The sequence below is a fragment of the Adiantum capillus-veneris genome, chromosome 25, assembly GCF_014529385.1.
Source record: "Adiantum capillus-veneris isolate H3 chromosome 25, ASM1452938v2, whole genome shotgun sequence".
Lineage (NCBI taxonomy): Eukaryota > Viridiplantae > Streptophyta > Polypodiopsida > Polypodiales > Pteridaceae > Adiantum > Adiantum capillus-veneris.
The window spans coordinates 91,384,679-91,406,037 of record NC_140955.1 but is presented as its reverse complement, the minus strand read 5'-3'; the positions used below and the strand labels follow the sequence as shown (position 1 = coordinate 91,406,037).

General features: G+C 40.7%; 1 protein-coding gene and 2 pseudogenes across 1 annotated transcript; all 3 read right to left on the bottom strand.

The window, feature by feature from the left end:
- Positions 1-3,374: 3,374 nt before the first annotated feature.
- On the bottom strand, positions 3,375-4,804 carry LOC147425280 (uncharacterized; annotated as a pseudogene).
- A 690-nt stretch (positions 4,805-5,494) lies between these two features.
- LOC147425279 (uncharacterized) lies at positions 5,495-6,634 on the bottom strand (annotated as a pseudogene).
- A 10,722-nt stretch (positions 6,635-17,356) lies between these two features.
- Positions 17,357-21,048, bottom strand: LOC147425278 (uncharacterized). The gene has a single exon (XM_086499939.1). The coding sequence runs from the start codon at positions 19,485-19,487 to the stop codon at positions 17,565-17,567; it is 1,923 nt and encodes a 640-aa protein (XP_086356065.1). The 5' UTR covers positions 19,488-21,048; the 3' UTR covers positions 17,357-17,564.
- Between the last annotated feature and the right edge of the window lie 311 nt (positions 21,049-21,359).

The following is a 21,359-nucleotide window of genomic DNA, read 5'->3' as shown; positions in this document are numbered from 1 at the left end:
TAAATAAAGGTTGGATGAGGGAAGAAAACTCTTCTTGATCAAGATACAAAGTAGTGGCACCAGCCCATGCCCTACAAAGTGGAAGTGTTGACTAAAAGAAAAGAGCAACTGGAGTAAGAGGACATCTATAGATTAAAATATGAAGAAAAATGCAACCTCCGATACTCCTCAGAATCAAATTATAACCAAAAAATCTAAAAACGGTCAGCAAATTTTTGGGACACCAACTCTAAAGCCACCTGATTCAGTTTAGCAACCTACAATGAAGAAGGCACCAAATAAGAGGAATGGAAAATGCAAAAGATGAAGCCCTTACATATGGAAAATTTTGTTATGAAAAAATTCAAGAAAGGGGATGAGAAATGGAAACATCCCTTAGAGAGATGCCTCATAGTGTCTCTCTCTAAAGACTGTAGGTTGAGGCTTTCAAAAGTTACCACCAATGATGGGTGCCATGTGGAGGCACAAAGAAACAGTTCCATACTATACGACTGTACATCACAGTGAAAACCGAATGCCAATACCTATAAATTGGGCCCAATAATCCCATTTTATCTCTCTTGAAACTCTTGAGTCTCTCTTAGAACTCTTGCTAGCAGTAAGTGCTAAGCAATTGTAATCCACCGTGCTTTGTAAATCAATACCTGATTTCATTCAAGTCTTCAATCCATTGTATCCAGAGTCTTGTACCAATATATTTGAATCTGAATCTAAATATGAACCAAATTTTGATTTTCTCTTCTTATGATCTAAACTTTATTCATTTTAGCTTAGTTATTAGTCTGAATATCTGTCATTTAGTCATCTGAAGTCTGTGACTCTAAAGCTATAGCTTAGTTAGTCTGATTAGTAACTATAAACCTCACCGTAGAATAGCTGTCAAGTCCCCATCTCATTCCAATGTGCTTGTCATAAACCAACCCAAGCAATGATGCTGTGCTATTCAAAGTGTCACCCTTGTTGCGTATGTAGCCTACATGATGGGAGAGTCCTACATCACAAGGTTCTTGAGAGAGATGCCACTTGCTTAATTGAGGCATCGAATCTTTCCAAGAATGATATAGACCCCTTGCGATGGAATCAACCATGGTTCTTTACTTATAATCTTGCAACTCTCTCCTCTCTTTGGTTAAAGCAGTTTGTTATATTGCAGCTCTCTGAAGTGATGCATTTGGATACCTTATGATTTTCACAAGTGAGACATTAATTGAGTACTAACTTGTTTTCCCTCCAAAAAAAGTTTGCTCATCCTCATTGAGCACATTTTCAAGCTCCTCTTTAGCGCCTTATTCTTCATACAAGACTCCACATTCATATTAGCATCATAATTGGGGTAATACCTCACATTGAAGCCTACCTTGATAAGCAATGATCATCTCAAGTTTTTGTGATCAATGCCCTTTGCAAGAGCTAGTCTTTCTATCATAGTAGTTGCTCCAACTCGATGGAAAGGGGGAAGTCGAAAAACCACCAGCACACTTGGTGAATGCCTCTCTATAGTGATCTCACAACACCCCTATCCCCTAGTAAACACACACTTCGATACACACTCTGCAAACAATCAAAGTCCATACCCGACCGGCCCTAGCTACACCAATCCTAGTAACAAATCTCGTCATGATAGCTTTCATCTCGAGCACTATATACCCACATAGGCAATTTCATAACAAACAATAAACAAAACTCTATCAAGTCCTTGGGATGCACCCACTTTCCTTCAAGCTTTACGATTGGCACACACCACTACCGGCATAGGAAACGCTCACACACTGGCACTCAAAGCTCACACATACACAACCTATACATATAGGCATGAGAGTGAGAAGGAGATGATAATATTTGCAATAGCCCTTCCCCCTTTAGCCTTTAGCTCTCCGGACCACTTCCCTTGCCATGCCTCCCCACAGATGGCGCTCCACTCTTTGCCTTCAAGACCTACTCCTTCACAAGGGGCTTTGGACAGCTTACCATATAGTAAAAAATATATGATTGCTAGATGATTCACTAGTTTCAATACACACATCTAGTAAGAGTGCAAACTAGTAAAAAAGAGACAACTCCTAGATGCTACATATAGTAATTTTGTAACTATATGGAGAGTTGAATAGCCATATGGCAATTCAAGTCTCAATATGGTAAAAAGATCACTAGTTCAATGTAGGAGTTGACTCAATTACTAGTTTGACCTTACATATCGGTGTTTTCAAACCAGTAAGTCAACTAGCAGTTTTTGTTTATGACCTAGCAAGTCATCTAGTAATATATATAAGGACGGTTGCTTGCAAACTAGTAGTTCATCTAGTAACTTTTCTGTAAACAACCTAGTAGTTCACCTAATAATTTATTAAGGAACATGTAGACACAAAATAGTAATTAATCTAAAAAATTTCCCACGAGCAAACAATTTAGGAGAGATTACTTCAACATTAGGAGACTAAAGTAGGCTTAATTCATAAAGATAGCTATGAGTATAACAAATGAAAGCTTACATAACGTGTGTTACATGCTACAGTTCTTAAATCATGTGGTTGGATTATAAACTACTTGTCATTTGTTACAATGATATCCTTCATGGATAAAGAGCCAACTTTATCAAAATCAAAAATTATCAGGCCTTCTAACAAAAGCCATGTAACTAAATCTTCACACATAGTGCATTTATTATTATCCTCATTTGCTCTCTTCTTGAGCAAACTATTCGATTTCTGCATAGCAAAATACGTTGGCTTGATCAAGTGGTACAAGTCTTGTACTTTCTTGAGATTTAGCCACTTCATTAATATAGTTTCTTTGTCATCCCTGGACAAATTTCGTGCCTACATAATTGTCATAACAAAATAACATGGTTTAAAAAGTGACGTATTATTTTTGTGAACATAAGTAAGGCAATGCTTTTAGCTTTTATTGCATACCTGAAATTCCAACACACATTGATTTTGATTCATTGAACATCCCCCATCAGATTTCTGCTCCTAAAACAATTAAAGTCCACTCTTTTATTTTGTAGCCACATGCAAAAATATTTAAAGAATATTATTCTTGTGACGAAAAAAACCTTTTTCTTTTTAAGCTTCAAAAACTTTGAAGCTTGATCTTCTCCTTTGGTAGCTCTTCAATCTTAGAAGTAGCGTATAGAAGTGGGAAAACATGGCTTTTTTATAACATTAAAATTAAGTAGGGTAAGTATTTCATTAAATAAATATTCCATGTGAAGAATCTGTAAATAGTACCTTGCGCTTTCGTGTGCTTTTTCTTTTCTGTTCTTGGTTTATACCACTTATAGTTTGTGTCCTTCTATTGATTTTTTCCTTCACAAATTATTCAAGAAAAGAGTGCAATCAACAAAAAGTTTTAGAGTGAAAAAAATACATGAATTAGAATTGTACCAGTTTTGTGATATGGTCTTCACACTCATCTAATTCATTGTTTACTTCTATATCCTTTTCTTGATAGCATTGGACAAACTCTTTATCTTGCATGTAGTTTCTATATGCATGCGCATTAAGCAATTGAATTTGGATATCTCACACACACATACACACATGCACACAAAACTAGCTAAATTTACCTCAATTATTTCAATTGATATCTTTGTGTGTGTGTGTGTGTGTGTGTGTGTGTGTGTGTGTGTGTGTGTGTGTGTGCGCGCGCGCGCACACACTTGTGTGTGTGTGTGTGTGTGTGTGTGTGTGTGTGTGTGTGTGTGTGAGAGAGAGAGAGAGAGAGAGAGAGAGAGAGAGAGAGAGAGAGGAGTAAACCACACATACCTCATAAGCATCACTTTGTAAATCATGATTTTCCCATGGCATCTTAGGAATGTATGCTTCTGTCTCTCTCTAAACACATAATAACAAATTTTACCATGATAGGTCATACATTATTGCTATTTTGAGATAGAAGTGCTTACATGAGTAGCTTGTGGTTGCTCCTCTTCTTCTTCAATAGATATACAAGTGGTTTCTTGTGCACAAGCATCCTTTAGCTATTCAATAACAACAAAAGCATTACTTTCTTCATCATTAGTTTTCATATAAATTTCCAATACCTTAGAGGATTACTCACAAGTTTTGTGAGTGAACCATATTCTCCTAGCTCACTTTCTCCTTGTAGTTCACTTTCTCCTCCATCGTTCTCATGAAATTCTTGGTTATCATCATCATCATCTTTTTCTTTTTCTATCTAATCTCATGAAAACATTTCGATTATACTTTGACATAATAGAAGTTCATTACTTAGAGAAAATCCTACAAAATGGCACATACCATGGGGGTGCTAGAAGATAATTCGTTGTTTGGTTTCTTTTTTCTCCATTTTCGTTTTGCCGCAAGAGACTTGATGGCCCATGTATAAACGTCCTCTTCCTTCCAATTATAATTTTGTTCAGCTACTATTACAGGCTTAAGCTCACCTTTATTTTTTCTTGTTACATCCAACACGGTATTCTTTCTCTCCATATTATTTCTAAGGTCTCCAAATGGCTCAGTGTTTGGCAAACCATCCTCTAACAAAACCATAGTTTGAATAAAGAACTCTATGTTGGTTATTACCCTCTTTTAAGAGGAAATCCCTACCATAGAGTTTATTGGGTTCTCTAAGCTTAGGAGGTGGAGGCCTAAACACCTGCTCATATATGATTGGGTCATATTTCTCGTTGCTAGGTGTCAACACCTATAGAGATGCTAGATGGAGAAGAAACAACTCTCTTATTTCCAAGATGACTGGCCCTCCAAGAATCTAAAAATTTGAGGGCCTCTTCATTAGAGAAAGACAGTAGTTGCTCCACAAAGGACTGTGGATAACTCATATCTGAAAAGACAAAGCATTGAACACACACATGAGCAGCAAGACATTTAAGTAACAAAGTTTATCTCAAAAATTATACACACACTTGTCATTACTTTATGAGTAATGTTTTAGAAAGACATGTAAAGAAAACTGTGACAATGAATACAAAAATTGTCATGTATAAAACTGTGACAATGAATACAACAATTGTCATGTATAAAATAATATGCATTTTAAACTACTTCTACAAGTATACTAGCCATGCTTGCATACTAACAATAAGTACAATAATCTCCATCCATAAAGCAGGTCTCCCAGAAGTTCTAGCATACTCTATGATGAGGTTCTAAGAAAGATATGCAAAGAACATCGTAACAATGAAGTTAGCAATTGTCATCCATAAAGCAATAGTCATTCTAAACTACTTCCATAGGTATACTACTTGCATAACAATGAATACAAAAATTGTCATCCATGAAATAATAGTCATTCTAAACTACTTCCACAAGTATACTAGCATTCTAAACTACTTCCACAAATGTACTAGCCATGCTTGCATACCATATGAGTGAAGTTATACAAAAGATATGTAAAGAACACCATAACAATGAATACAACAATTGTCATCCATGAAGCAATGGTCTTTCTAAAATATTTCCACAAGATTACTAGCAGTGATTGAATAAAAGGGGCTACCACAATTATATGTCTATGGAGAATGCCAAACAATAGGTATCCATCTAGCCACCTGTCCAGGCTTTATAACCTTTTTTTGTTTTGTGACTGTCCAATCTTTAATTTGAATGGAACATGTATCCCAACTTCTCCATTGATGCTCCTCTCTGCAAACTTTATAAGTGTTTTGTTGATATGCATCATGCTCCAATAAAGCAAGCTTTGCCCTTTTCCTTTCGTAATCAGTCTCTCTAACAATAGCATGTTGAATCTGTATTGCATTCTCGCTATTCAAGCACACTTGAACTATATCATGGACCTCCACCCATAATGGAACATTTCCACAACCTCCGTCCATTAACAAGCTATCACGCTGCCTCAAATCCTTCACCTCATAAGCAATGAGCCTCTGCCTCCTTGGTATTGGCAATGGAATAAATTTGTGAAGTATAGATTAGATGGGCCGAACACAATCCCATGTGAAAGGCAAAGGGGCCTTCTCAAGCACACTCATTTGAGTAACTGGATCCATTAACAATTGTTTTAAGTCCCCATTTCCCACAATGCATTGCTTGTAATACCGTCCACCAAAGAAAAGCATACACTTTCCATCAAATTGTGTTGAGAACAAGGATGTTATACAAGCCTTCCAGTGACCTCTGTGTTCCACCGTTGCATCATCGGTATCCACCTTCACTATGACATTGGCGCCCACATTCAATATATCCCCTTTAAAGAGGACCTTTTGGTATGTCTTTACTTCCAAACATTGGAAGTACTGCTCTGGAATGTTCCAAAACTTCTTTAGATAAGTTTTCTCTTCACTAGTAGGATCTCTATAAGTGCATCTCTTCTTTGATATTGCAATCCCCTTGAGAAGAAGATTTCTAGTGCATGGCGAATTGCTTCCATATTTTAATAGATCACTCCACATAGATTTAGCCTTTTCAATTGAAGACACAACCAATAGCCCATCCATATGTGACGGAGAGCAATCATGTGATGGAGCATCTGCTAATAGCGAGCTGCTTTGAGAAAGAATCAATGCACAATGTAGGTCCTTCAAAAACCTTTCAGAAGGTAAGAGATTGTCACTATCACCACGGATAGCCTGAAAAGCTCTTGTGAAGAACCTTCTCAAATAGAACTTTGCAAATGAAGCTTCATCCTCCATGTTATTTGTTTTGATGGAGCTGTATGCCTTTCCAAAACGCTCAAATATGTAACACCAAAAGCGGTCATGCAACCCATGGCGCAAGACATCATCAAGCATCTCACCATTACCTATAAACAAGTTATCAAGAGATTATTCTCCTGAACAAATATATCAAACTTATTGTTAACTAATCAAGATATACATACCAGCTACATGTTCTAGAGGTGATGAGTTCGCACCAAAGATTTCTTCATTTCGAACTCTCCATGATTGTAGCAATGTCTTCACAACTTCTATGTCTTTCACAGACCATCCATGATCTCTACTATGGTTGTAGAAGCTGTGTGCAATGTCAATCAGCAAAAATCCCAAAACATGCATTTCAGGAGGAATGCCACTAACAACTCTCAAAACATATGGTAGACACCACTGGATGAACTTTTGGTTCTCCTCTGCCTTGAAGCTTGCAAAGTAGACGGTTGGGGAGTTAGGCCAACGTCCATATCGAATGGAGGTAGGTGCTGCCTTTTTAACAACACACACAGCAGCATCGATTTCTTTCTTCAAAGGAGCCTCAACACTTTCAAATAAATGTGAGATATATTTCTTGAATACATTCAATGATAAGATATGCACTGGGTCGTAGACTAAATCTAGAGAGAGATCAAATCCATATAGATCATATAATCTCCAGAGTATGGACTCTCCTGAGAGACCAGCTTCTTTCCATGATGCTTCCTTTTCTTTGTCTGTGCAACATCGTTTAGCCTCATCAAGAGCTTTTGTCATCTCCTCAATGGTCCTCTTTGAAGGTGGATATCAAGCTTGTCGGCGATTTTCATTATAGACGTATCGCCCCTCTTTTGATCCTATACCAAGTTGTACTAGAGTTTCTTGAGGTTTATCACGCCTGCAAAACTCTTGTCCTCCATTCTTGAAGAGGCCTATTTTGCACTGTGCCGGATGGTCGCCTGTAACCATCATGACCATAGCACGTAGCGTACATAGCTTTGAAAGACCTTGTTGATTGGCACCAAAGATCTTCTCTGTGGGATAGTCATACAACACCTCCACACCATTTAGATATAGGCTTTCCAGCTCATCTAGCAAAGGTTCCAAAAATGCCCCAAAAACTTCACCAGAAACCTTCATAATTTTCTTGCAACTTTGAGGGATAAACAAAACTGGCAAGATATCAATGGAATACTTGATTCCTGGATTCAACACCATGACCTCTACTACCCCACAACTCTTTTGGGTTGTTTGTGATGTCTGAAATCCATCCCAATGTAGCAACAATGCTACATTTTGAGGATCACCCTATTCACATGGCAACCCAAAAAAATAAGTTTGGTTTGAAATCATGAGATCTTTTTTTTTAAAAAAAACAATGTGATGCTTCTATGTACCTTTTGTAGGCTCCTTTTACACACAATGTCCTCTTTACACTCGATGCAGACAAAGTTGTACTCTTCTCCCACAACATTTTGAAGAGCTTTATAACGTCTACTGGTAGGAAAAGTAGTGTAAGACTTCTTGCAAAGAGGATTAGAGCAGACAACCGGTAGCTCATAAGATGTTGATGGATCCCAAAAGTCCTTGACTTCTTGAAATTTTTGTCCATCCCAAAAATCAACAATGCTTCTTTGGTTGCTAATTGCATCTCCATTGAGCCATTTTTCTTTGTGCCTCCATAAACATAGTAGCTCGTGGCAATAAGTGCTACTCTTTGTCAATAGCTTTAGTTGAGGCCTGATGGGAATGTAGTCAAAGGAAAGCATTGATTTCCTTGCTTTGGCACAAACTGGACACTTCTTGCAGCATTCCAAGCAATCACGTTTAAGCCTTGATGATAATGATCCACCTTCACATGTGCACTTAAGAACCTCTCCTGTAAAGTTGTCCTCATTGCTTGGTTGAAGAAGCTTGGGTGGATGCTTGGCTACATCACTACCTGTGCAGATGCGATAGTGCAAGGAAGAAACCATGCCAAGACCTTTAAGCATGGTTGCAATTGATCCCAACAAGCCGGAATTTGAATCCCTCCAAGGTCACCTTCCCATGTAGGAGGAAGTTGAACTAATAGCCTAGCCATGCTTCTCTTGGAAGCATTTTTAATCACTCTAGCCCCCCCCCCCCCCCCCCCCCCCCCCAAGTCTCCAAATAGGATGCGAAGCATTCTATCTTGCACACCTATTGGTAGTTTATGTTCATCCCATAAATTTTGGAGCTCTAGTATCCTCTCAACTAGCTCCAAGGTAAAAGCATAAAATGGTGGTCATTATTTTCTACCTTCCAAGTACTTTCAAGAAAAATGGTCACATGGTAAAATATTCTTAAAAAAGATTAAAAACTATTGGAGATTACATGTGTACATTCCTCGCATCAAGAGATTCCTCCTCATATCTGGCACATTATGTACATCTCGTTTTTGAACATTTAGTTGAGTATCCATATATGTACAAGGTAGTGTCAAAGACACTACTTCTTGACCACCATTTCATGCTTTCACCCTCCAAGTATAGAGGAGAAGATTGATTTTCTTCATTCTCACTAATAGACATTGACTCATCAATGATGGCATTGCCATCACCATCAAACTCAGAGACTTGAGCCTGATGTTCATCATTCTCTTCCATGTTTCCTTCTGAATCTTGGGGAGAAGATAAACCAAAACTATTTTTGAAGCTTTCAAAGTTATGTGCCAAAGCTTGATGGCGATAATAGGTTGATGCATGAACAACTTGTCTACCACCTCCACAATACATGTTACATGTGCACCATGTATTTCTTTGAGAATTGTTGGGCTTCTTGCCTTGTCCCATGGCTCGGGTACGTGTTGCATTATGGGGTCCATCAATGTGTTCGGCTAGATGGTTAATTGCTCTACTATCACTCAGGTCATTGGCAAGATCTAATCTTTGTTCTGAATCCATTTTTTGTTTTTTGCTAATGGAAGGATGGAGATTTCCTAGAACATCTTGTTGTTTGTGGTGATAAAAGGTACGCTTGGTTACAAGGCACCAACCATTGTTGGAATGCTTGCAAAGATAATTGCAATCACACTTCCAAAACTGTGTTCTCTCCATAACTGTCAAAGAAAAATAACTAGCCATGTTTGTAATATTCATTAAGCTACGACACAACATGCTCTAAGAGAAATAAACTATGGCTTTCCAAGAGGTACTAGCCCATTCATCAAACACAAATTCTCTCTCCATTACAAAGTTAAGCACTTCAATGCTCTGAGAAATAAACAAACATGAAAATACATAAATTACTTTAGCTTCACAAGAAGTAAATGATCTCATAAAAGCATTCTTCTATGTAACTTATTTTGAATCTACCAAAGCTTTTCATAAGTACAAAGTCGTTTTGCCGGAATGAGATGGATTATCATACTCATTCTATAGTGCATCAATGACAAAGGCATGTTTCCACCTCCATAGTGGGTCACTTTGTAATATTTGATTAGGCCTAACTTTTCTTTTGCCAGCACTAAGTTTAAATTTCCATCCCAATCAACCAAATCGTCAAGAAAAATCTTTTGTATATTACAAACTTTTTTCCCGTTGGAAAATAAGTTATATCTTATTTCTGGCCATAACACTTTTATCTCCGAGCGTTGCAAAAGATCTTGGCAATATTGTGATGCTAGATCTTCTCGTAGCTCACAAGAAAATGTTCGTAAAAAGAAAGCTCATTCTCCATCATTTTGAAGCCCAGTGGACAAGTGATTTTGAAGAGACATTTTGAACTAGCAACCAAAGAACAATGAAAAGAATAGTACGGATTTAGAATATTAGCATCTTTACAATCAAAACATTAGCATCTTCAACACAAAGCCATTGGCATCTTTAACAGATTTGATATGTCCCGACATGGGGCAGGAATTGTTCCTTTATGGGGACCAAAGTTTCTCTCTTTCTCTCTCTCTCTCTCTCTCTCTCTCTCTCTCTCTCTCTCTCTCTCTCTCTCTCTCTCTCTCTCTCTACGGTTCTTTTCAATCTACAGCAAATGCCTATAAGTCTTCCCCCCGTCCATTTAAATAGTGGATGGTTTATATGTGGTCCATGTCTTACAATTAACAGACATGTGGTCTATGTCTTCCATGGTTCTTTTGCATCCATAGCAAATACCTATGTCTACCAGCAATTGGGCTCTAGCCTGTCCTGTCATTTTAAGGCCAACATCCCCCCCCCCCCCCCGGTCATGGGGGTGGTGTATGTCTTCCTTAGTTGCAGTCGATTATCTTGATCATAGTCCAAAGCCCAAGGGGAAGGGTTTGGGCTATGGCCATTATCGTTACCTTTATGTGAGGTCCACTTGGAGCATGTATGCACGTATACCTATTTTGAGTCATGTATGCCAAAGTGTAGGCCCTCATGTTATGTGCTAGAGTCAAAACAATATCCCTACAAAAGAATAATTACACAAATTTTAGTGTAATTATCGACAAAGCTTCAAATTTTGACCTAAAACCCAGGAGAATTTGAAGTTTCCCCTTATTTTGTTCGGCTAGGAAAAATGTATTTTTGTTATGGTTTTTGTTCTACAGAAGGTATGCTAGGCGCAGTAAAAGAATTAAAGATTTATTTGTGTATTTTAATTGGCTGAAATTATAAAACCCCGGTTAGATTCTGAGCTTGCCTTTAAGAAAACCGGCAAATTTACACAAATTTTAGTGTAATTATCGACAAAGCTTCAAATTTTGACCTAAAACACAGGAGAATTTGAAGTTTCCTAAAACGCATGAGAATTTGAAGCGGCAAATTTCTAAAAGAAAAGATTTTCTTTTTTTTTTTTTTTTTGGGGGGGGGGGGGGGGGGGTGTTTAAAAGAATTAAAGGTTTATTAAAAGAAACCTGCGATCAGTGGCAGCAAGGTCGTCGGCGGCGGGCAGCAGCTGACGCGCGCAGCAGCAAGACGTGTAGCTTCGGGCAATGACGCGCGCAGCAGCAAGAGAGAGCAGCAAGTGACGTCTGGTCGGCGCTGATCAGTTTCGGCAGCTCTCTCTCTCTCTCTCTCTCTCTCTCTCTCTCTCTCTCAGAGTTTCGGCAGCGCTCTCTCTCTCTCTCTCTCATTTTCGGCAGCTCTCTCTCTCTCTCTCTCTCTCTCTCTCTCTCTCTCTCTCTTCGTGCAGGGATCAGAAACCCTTTAGCAGGCGGCATCACGCAGCTAAGCACTCTCTCTCTTTTTGGGTGGCGGGAGGCCTTTCCCGTTTCGCTCCAAGCCTTGGTTTCAAAATTCCTTGGCCTTTCATTTCTTGGCCTTTCCCGTTTCGCTCCAAGCCTTGGTTTCAAAATTCCCTAAAAAGAGAACCATGAAATTTTCCTCTCCCCTCATCTCTCTCTCTCTCTCTCTCTCTCTCTCTCTCTCATAACAAGTCTTGAGTTCAACTCTCCTCGTCGATTAGATCTTTAAGATCTCTTGGGATAAATGTGTCCGGCCACTATCGAAAGCTCTAAGTTGAAGTTGAACTGTGTCCGGCCAATGTCCTCCTACGCTCTAAGTTGAAGTTCCATGGCCTAGGATTAGTGTAATCCCATCTATAGGTTTCCCTACCCACAAATAAGTAGAATAAATCCCTAAAAGCCACAATAAATAATCGGTTTTTATCGTGCAATTTACTTGAGATGACATACCTCTAACACCCTCTTTGCAACTCATAGTGTAGAGAAATAGTGAGACAGAGTCGATGAAGAAGCTACCATGGACAACATACAATAAGGGGAAACATGGCAGCCCTGTCCAATGGATTTTATCAGAGGAAAGACATCAATAAGATTACCATTGAGGGAGATTTTAGCACAAGCATTTCCAATGAGAACTTGGACAAACTTAATAAAAAGTTTCCCAATTCCTATACAATGAAGAAACTGAAAATTAAAATCATAAGCCTTATCAAATTCAATCTTGAAGAGCTTTTGGTGCTTTTTGATCGAGTAGGACAGTGCCAAGCACAACATATCTTTTCAGTAGTCTCTGACTAACAATATCATCATGAATTTTTGTGTCCATATCAGCATCTTGTGTAGAGCCACATGATTCAAGATGTACGCGTAGGTGATTGCGTCTAGAGGGTAGTGTGCTTCCTTGCCACAGCCATGTTGACAATACCCTGCAATCAACACATTCCAAGTGAAACCATTCCAAAGAAGAAGTAACCCACCACTAAAGTAGATATAATCAAATCCTTTCCAAATTATGGTACTTGATCCACCATACTTCAAAGAAAATAGAGCGTAACATATGAGACACATTAAAACAATAAACTAGTGTAACATATGAGACCCATCTCAATAGCCATCTTCTTCATCTTCATTATTATGCTATTATGCTATGCTAAGCAAGAAAAGTGATGATAAGGGAGGACCTTCATTGGATCATCACGGGAGGACAGGCCGCAGTGATGGATGGGGGGACATGGAGAAGACTCTGGTCTATGATCTCGTGGCTCATTAGAGCCAAGGCCTCAGTACCCCGTGCCATTGTTCGAGCAGAGCTAGCGGCCCCCCCACTAGTGGTTGAGGCACTCACCAGATCTGTCTCCTTCATACACCTCCCTTCCAGTACTCATTGGATGCACCCTCTCTGACTCTTACACAGTCCGAGATCACCAAGCTCATCCGCCAGGACTTGACTCGGCTAGACACCAGGAGGACATGGATACAGCCAACACAGGAGCTGGGCATGAAGATGGCTTTCTACAGAGAGCATCTCCTCCAGCTTACAGTTGATGGTTTTGTGAGGAGGCCCAGATACATGGACACCCACTTGTCTCATGCGATACGATGTGCTATCGACCAGATACGCACATCTTCACACCAGCTGCGGATTGAGACTGGGAGATGCAGCGGAGTACCAGCAGAGGCCAGGACATGCCCCCTGTGTGAGATCGAGCGTGAGACAGAGTTGCACTACACATGCCACTACCCAGTCTACTACGAGATACGAGGCCGCTTCCATTGCTTGTTCAAAGAGGGATTTGGACCATTCTCTAGAGTCATGCAGTACGAGGATTAGAGATGCTTGGGTTTGTTTTTGCTCGAGCTACGCAGACACAAAGAGAGCCTGATGAGAGGAGAGGCTAGCCAGTCTCAGAGACAGATCACAGATTCCTTTAGAGCTGCCACTAGACACCCAGAGGAGTTACTACCACAGTAGAGCTCGTCGTCTCACACCAAAGGCACATTGTTCGACCGAGCGACTGAGCTGGGGAGATCCAGATGCCCACGACTGTGGAGGACTACACAGCTTCGGTGGAGGCTGCATCAGAGGATTCGGATCACTTTGGCTCGACATGCACGACACCCGGTCAGACTACTGACCATGGAGGAGATTGATGAGATCCGCCAGCGACCGATGCTGGATCTCTTGTGATCTAGCTATCCCAGCTAGCTGCTTAGTTCACACCTAGTAGTTTAGGATTCCATAGTATTTTATTGTGACATTTGTCATTTCATTTTTGTCATCTTGTTACTCTGACTTTGTATCATATCCACCACATTGTAACTTTTTGGTCTCATAGGTCACTTTGGCCTTTTGAAGACGTTAATATAACATTTCATTTCTCTCTCTCTCTCTCTCTCTCTCTCTCTCTCTCTCTCTCTCTCTCTCTCTCTCTCTCTCTCTCTCTCTCTCTCTCTCTCTCTCTCTCTCTCTCTCTCTCTCTCTCTCTCTATCTATCTATCTATCTATCTCACACACACACACATGTGAACAATGATCATACACCACTCATTGCTCTCTCTCATGTATGTGACAATACTCATTATACATTGAAATCTATAGCCACAACATTAAGTTGCATAATTTAATTCAAACTTTGCAAATTGTGTGGGCTTTTAAGGGTGCATGACACATAAGCATGGTGAGTGCCACTTAATGGTGAAGAACGATCAACATGTAAGTCCCATCGTAGGATATTTTCATGAATAGAAAAAGTTAATTGGGCATCATAAGCTTTTGACATATCGATTACTTTTGATATACTTCATGCATCAGGTCCGAGAATTGAGCTTTTAAGTGTGAAACAGTTGAAGAGAGGAGATGGAATTTGAAGAAGTGAAAGAGTAAAAAAATAGCTACCAACAATCAAAATACAAGTAAACTTACATAATGATATATTCTCATTTTGGTCAAGATGTATGCAAATAGGTGATTTTGTTGCATAAGATCGGTGTAATTTCCTTCCCTCAAAATGCACATATGTAACTATATGGTGGGAGGAATGAGGACATCAACCACACTTAGCTAGATATGTGGTGTGTCTTCTAGAAGCTCACTATGTTGTGGTAAAGTCATTATGCAAGACATGCCAAGGAATTTTGTTGAAAGCTTCTATAAGAGAGAACATGCTATTGGAGATCGAGGTAGTTGATTGGAATAGCTAGAATATTTGGTTCAAGAAAAGCTACATCATTGAGCTCTATCTTGTGTGGAAAGAGTACTATGGTGGAGTTTGTAATATAGTGAAGCATTGAAACAGGTAACAAAGCTAGTCCATCAAAAGAAGCTTGCATGGACAATTGCTAGAAATTTGAAAATAGTGTAAAACTTGAAACCAAAAGGGTTTTTTTGTTGACAATCACTCATGCTATTACTTAGGCTTGGATGAAGTTTATGCAAGACTCAAAGAAGAAGTTGGCCTTGAGCTCGTTATTATACTTGCCAAACTTTGGCAAGTAGCTTCAACCAAGCGGTGTTGCTCAAAGAGTGCTAATATTTCTTGTAGCATAATATGGCACATGCGACTATGTTGAGGGTGATGGCATGTAGAGCTAAGGAAGGCGTGACAAGTTGTTATATTTTATTCTAGAGCTCAATCCCTCTATCAACACCTTGGTCCTGCAAAGGCAATACAGTGTAACACAAATAAACACAAAAGAAGATAAAAGCTGATGTCAAAAGTTGAATTAACTCTGCAAAAATAAAGCAGTTAGAATTGCTTGTGTTAGAGCCTAGTCCAAAAATAGTTAAAAAGTGCTTGCAATATCATGAACGATTTCGACTATATGGCAAGTGTAATGTAAATTATGGCTTGCAAGCAACCTTGCATCAAAACACATGCAGATGGATGCCTTAAAGCTTCATAACCCGCTCATTGCACTTGACTTGCTTTCTTCAGTACATTAAGCCAGAGTTTCAAGACATGGAGCCATACAATATCAAGCCACATTTGAGTTGCCTTAATACACTACTCTAAACATGCCTGAAGGGCCTATCTTTCCCCTTTCTGCAACTTCACCTAACTAGATATTTGTGCATGTTCACTAGAAGCTCATGATGTTAAGCACTCTATCAAATACAATGAGAAAGAATATAATTTCCTACATGATAAAATGTACAAAATGTTGTGCTTTTGTTAACAAACAGACTATCAAAAAATGTATAGGAAACCAATTCTAATTTTAGATTTTCATTGTAAATGCTTAGCAGTAGATAGTTACCATGTTCTAAGTGTGAACTTGTATACTTTCTAATCAGTAATTGTGTTGGACCTAGGATTTGCTGGCTCTAACTAGTAACCACATAGCTACTATAACAAAACTCTAGAGGCACCTTGAGATTGCTTTTCCCATCGAGCAATTCTTAACTTACCATATAGAAACTCAGAATTTTGCTCTTTGTAGCTAGCAACTCTACAAACTTGCTATATAGGAAACCCAACGGAGCTTATAAATTGCTAGTTTCATCTAGCAATTACTAACTTACCATATTAAAAAATTGGAATTTCCTACTTGGATCTAGCAACTCCACATACTTACCATTTAGAAAACCTAGAGGCACTTTGAATTTGCTAGTTCCATGTAGCAAACTACTACTCACCATATAGGAAATTATGTAAAATAATAATTTTGCTAGATCCATCTAGAAAAAAGCTCTAAAGTTTCTAGTTCTATCTAGGAAGTACACAAAACGCAATGGGTGTTGCTATATGGTAACATGTCCAAAGTTCCTTGTGCTTGGTAGCACCCTCCCCTTGGGCCCTCCTGGCTTTTACTGTCTGGCCACCCTGGGGCTGCCTTCTACTCTACTGCAATAGCGCCCTAGAAGGCCCATCCTTCTTTGCTCCTGCAGGCTATGGCCCCTCCTGTGCTCCCCCCAAGCTAGGCCGCTCCTCCCCTCCTATCAGCCCCTTCTGCAAAACCGGCCCCTTGCTGCAGCTCGCCACTCCCTCTGTGCTCACGGTCAGCCCTCTGGCGCTCTTCTCCTGCAACCATATAGATGGCGCTTCTTTCCATGCAATCAGCGTCGCCTCCTTGATAGACGTCCTCGTTTTCTTTATCCCTCAAAAAATATAAGGTTATATTTAAAGAATCTACAACCTGGCTGTCCTTCCCACGCCATTAACTACCGGCTTTAATTTGTCTTAAAAAAACAGATCTTCGCCTTGATTCACACCTTGACATTACAATCATAGCTTCCTCTAAATGGTACCATCGATTGCAGAAGACAAAAGCCAAGTCCTGTCCTCGATAAAGCACAAATTTTTCACACGATCCTTGTGACCTTCAAACATATGCACCCACTTGGAGAGTCGCCAAATAACGACCTTCAAGCTTGCAAAAAGCTTTGAACTTTAACACCCATTTTGCATACACCATGGCACCACCACTTAGGGCTTCAATCTGCTATCTTTGACCTGTTATGTGTCACATCTGACATACACATCACTATGAAACCTCTTCCAAAATGCATCTGAGACCTGCCAAAGTCCGATACCATCATCTTGCCTAATACCAGGCACCTACTGCTAGCTTCCCCTTGTGTCGACACAAACTGGGTGCACCATCATTGCCCACCCCCTCGTTGAGCATTCATGCTCAACCATAGCTTTATTTAGGTAAAATAGGTTTATATAGAGAGAATGATATAAAACAGCGACATAATGAGAGAATAAATTATATATATGATGGATGTATAGATAGTTTATAAGAAAGAAATTATGATTCGCATGACCCTGCAAGGTCAAACGGAAAGCTCGAAGCTTTCCCAAGCACGGCATAGAGTCCACCTGGATCAAATATAAAGCATTGGTTGTGGCCATCCACCTGTAAAGCATGCATCTCCAAGCCTTCCTTTGCACTTGTAGGCCAATAGACACGCCACCCTTCCAGCTCCCCATAGCATGGAGCTTTGCCACCCTGCATCCATAAGTCTTTGTGTCCGCTATAAGCATACTTGCCATCACTTGAGAAACATGAATCATAAGCAGTTATCCTGCTATCTGCTACAGAACCCTCCATGGTATAGTCTACTTCAAAAAAACCTCGCCACTGACACAAAGATACCTGTAAAGCAACCTCCAATAACACATGTATCCATAGCATCACATAAAATAGCAAGACCCTGCCATTTGCCTCCACCTGCTGCATAGCCAAGTAAACCTGATCCCTTTGCAAACCTGTATCCAAACCCTCTAAACATGGCTCCAAAACCATCTTTTCAAACTTAAGAGCATGACTTGCTAGAGCTTCAACCTGTTCAAATACCTCATCACCTGCAAGGTTTGTGGCACCTTCCTCTTTGCATGGAACATCACTCTTATAGGCTGCACCTGCACCAATTTCCATAGAGTCATCTGCCGGAGCTAGCTCTCCATGGCTATACACAAACTCTGAAACCTCAAAGTACACTTCGACATGCCCATCAAGGCAAGGTTGCCCCACCCTCTGCATAGAAAAATCAACTTGACCTACCACTGCTTCTGTTTCTAGCTCTTGCAAGTCATCCTCAAAACCCTGCTCTTCAACTAGGTCTGATGCACAATCAAACCATACCTCTTCCTCCAATAGGGACTCACCATCACAAGACATTTGATAAGACATTTGATAGGGCTGCTCGAGTGGCAGATTCACACAAGGTGCAACACTATCCTTCTCTTCGACTTTTGGCTGGCTGGCAGACAACTCACATACATTTTTTTCCACTTCATTGACATGAAAAACATCATAGATTTCATACCTAGAAGAGATGGATTCTGTCTCCCACATGCTATGTGTGTCCAAACTGTTGTTGGAGCTATGAGAAATGTCGGACTCCTCTTCTGATCTTGCCGGTTCTTGCACCTTTGTTGTCAGCCTCGTTGTTGGCTCTAGAACTGACACTTCTTCTTTAAGATCTTCTATCACCTCGTCTTCTTGAGGAAGCAAATTAGGTGGCACTCTGAATATGCATCGCTGTATCTTTTGAGACCTGGTTGGCACTTCTTCTACCTCCTCTAGCCTGGCATCAGCTTCACGTGCTTTGATCAAATGCATATCAAGAAAATGAGGAGCTTTTACCTCTTGATGCTCTTTAATTTGTTTGGGCTTAGGTCCACTGGCTACCGTGATTGCCGACTGTAGCAATCCTGCCTCCATCTTCTTCTTCATCTTTCGACTCTTTGTTCCGACGATACTGACAGCTTCGTCATAAGTCTTTGGATCTTCATAGTCCACTTTCTCACGAACATAGGGATGCAAGCAAGAAAGAAACCTTTCCAACTTAAAATATCCCACATTTGCTGCTTGGGTAGCAGCCACAAAATTTCCCCAAAAAGCTTCAAATCTATCAACAAAAGCATCAAAATTTGCACTTACATCCTGCTGCAAACCTTTGAGCTTTGCATCTGCTTCCGAAGCCGACACCACCTTTCGATACCTTTGTAGAAAGTGCTCTCGAAATCTGATCCAATTCTGCTTGTGTGCATCTTCTAAGCCATCAAACCAAACTTTTGCTTTACCTCGCATCACCAAAGGTAGAGTTTGGAGCTTTGCTTCATCACCTGGCATCCGTAGTACCATCAGCATAAATAGCTCAAAATTGGCTATCCAGTCATCTGCATCTTCATCTCCTTTAAACACCGGACCAAACTCCTGCTTCATCTTGATTCACGAACACTCAATCAGGAAGCAATCAGTGGATCCTCAATGAGGGCACCACAAGATGGAAAGGGGGAAGTTGGAAGACCACCTGCACACTTGGTGAATGCCTCTCTATAGCCCAGTGATCTCACAGCACCCCTATCCCCTAGTAAACACACACTTTGATACACACTCTACAAACAATCAATGTCCATACCCGACCGGCCCTAGCTACACCAATCCTAGTAACAAATCTCGTCATGATAGCTTTCATCTCGAGCACTATATACCCACATAGGCAATTTCATAACAAAAAATAAACAAAACTCTATCAAGTCCTTGGGATGCACCCACTTTCCTTCAAGCTTTACGATTGGCACACACCACTACCGGCATAGGAAACGCTCACATACTGGCACTCAAAGCTCACACATACACAACCTATACATATAGGCATGAGAGTGAGAAGGAGATGATAACATTTGGTTAGGCAGTGGGAATAAAGAGACTATGATAACGACACTTCGACTAGTTTTGAGAGTATCAATAATGGCATTTTGCACAAAAATCATTGGTGTAACGTCCTGGCAAGTCCATGGTTCACTCTGGCAAGCTCCCTTTGTTCTCCTTACGGGTAGCCCTGTGACGGCCCCTTACATATTGCCCTGTAGTGCTATTTTCTTGTAGTTCATGGTCTTCCCTTTTCTCTCAGGCCCCTTGCAGCATATGACTCTCAGCTCTTCTCAACTGGTAGCTCTCACGTGTCCCTTTGATTGCATGAAGCTCCTTTTTTGACCCCTTGGCGGCCTCCTACTTCTACCTCTCTGCTCACGGCTAGCCTTCTAGCGGGTCCCCAACAACCCCCCTCCTTCTTAGCGTTGGCTCCCTCTCGGGCCAATCAACTTCCCTGCAACACTGTCATCTCCCTTCCTTTTGCAGATGCTGGTTCTCTGGAAGCTTTTTCATGTAGCTCACGCCATCCCTTTTTTATGAAATCTGACCTTCCTCCATTTTCTAAGTGGCGTGCCCTTCATACAATATAAAACCCTTGTCTCTACTGCTCTCGACCTCTGTACTTGGCCAGCCTCTTGGCCCTCTCCTGCTCACGCTATGGAACTTGTGGCCTTCATAGTCTCTGGAAGCCCATCCTTAGGCTTGCAAGTCTCGGCCCTCAGATCCCGGCACTCCCAAGCCTACTCCTGTTCCCCGTCTCTTGGCTGCAATAGCCCGCAACCCTTTAGCCTTCAGCTCTCCAGACCACTTCCCCCATGCCTCCCCGCAGATGGCGCTCCACTCTTTGCCTTCAAGACCTGCTCCTTGGTAGCGCCCTCCCCTTGGGCCCTCCTGGCTTTTATTGTCTGGCCACCCCGCGGCTGCCTTCTACTCTACTGCAATGGAGCCCTTGAAGGCCCGTCCTTCTTTGCTCTTGCACGCTATGGCCCCTCCTGTGCTCCCCCCAAGCTAGGCCGCTCCTCCCCTCGCTATCGGCCCCTTCTGCAAAACCGGCCCCGCTTTTCTTTTGCATGGCCACCAAGTTGCATCCCTTTCACAGTGAACTGCAGCTCGCCACTCCCCCTGTGCTCACGGCCAGCCCTCTGGCTCTCTTTTCCTGCAACCATATAGATGGCGCTTCTTTCCATGCAATCAGTGTCGCCTCCTTGACAGACGTCCTTGTTTTTTTTAGCCCTCAAAAAAATATAAGGTTATATTTAAAGAATCTACAACCTGGTTGTCCTTCCCACGCCATTAACTACCGGCTTTAATTTGTCTTTAAAAAACAAGATCTTCGCCATGATTCACACCTTGACATAACAATCATAGCTTCCTCTAAATGGTACCATTGATTGCAGAAGACAAAAGCCAAGTCATGTCCTCGATAAAGCACAAATTTGT

Excerpts from the sequence above, each read along its gene's own strand:
- LOC147425278 (XM_086499939.1), bottom strand. The coding sequence starts at position 19,487 with ATGAAGCAGGAGTTTGGTCCGGTGTTTAAAGGAGATGAAGATGCAGAT.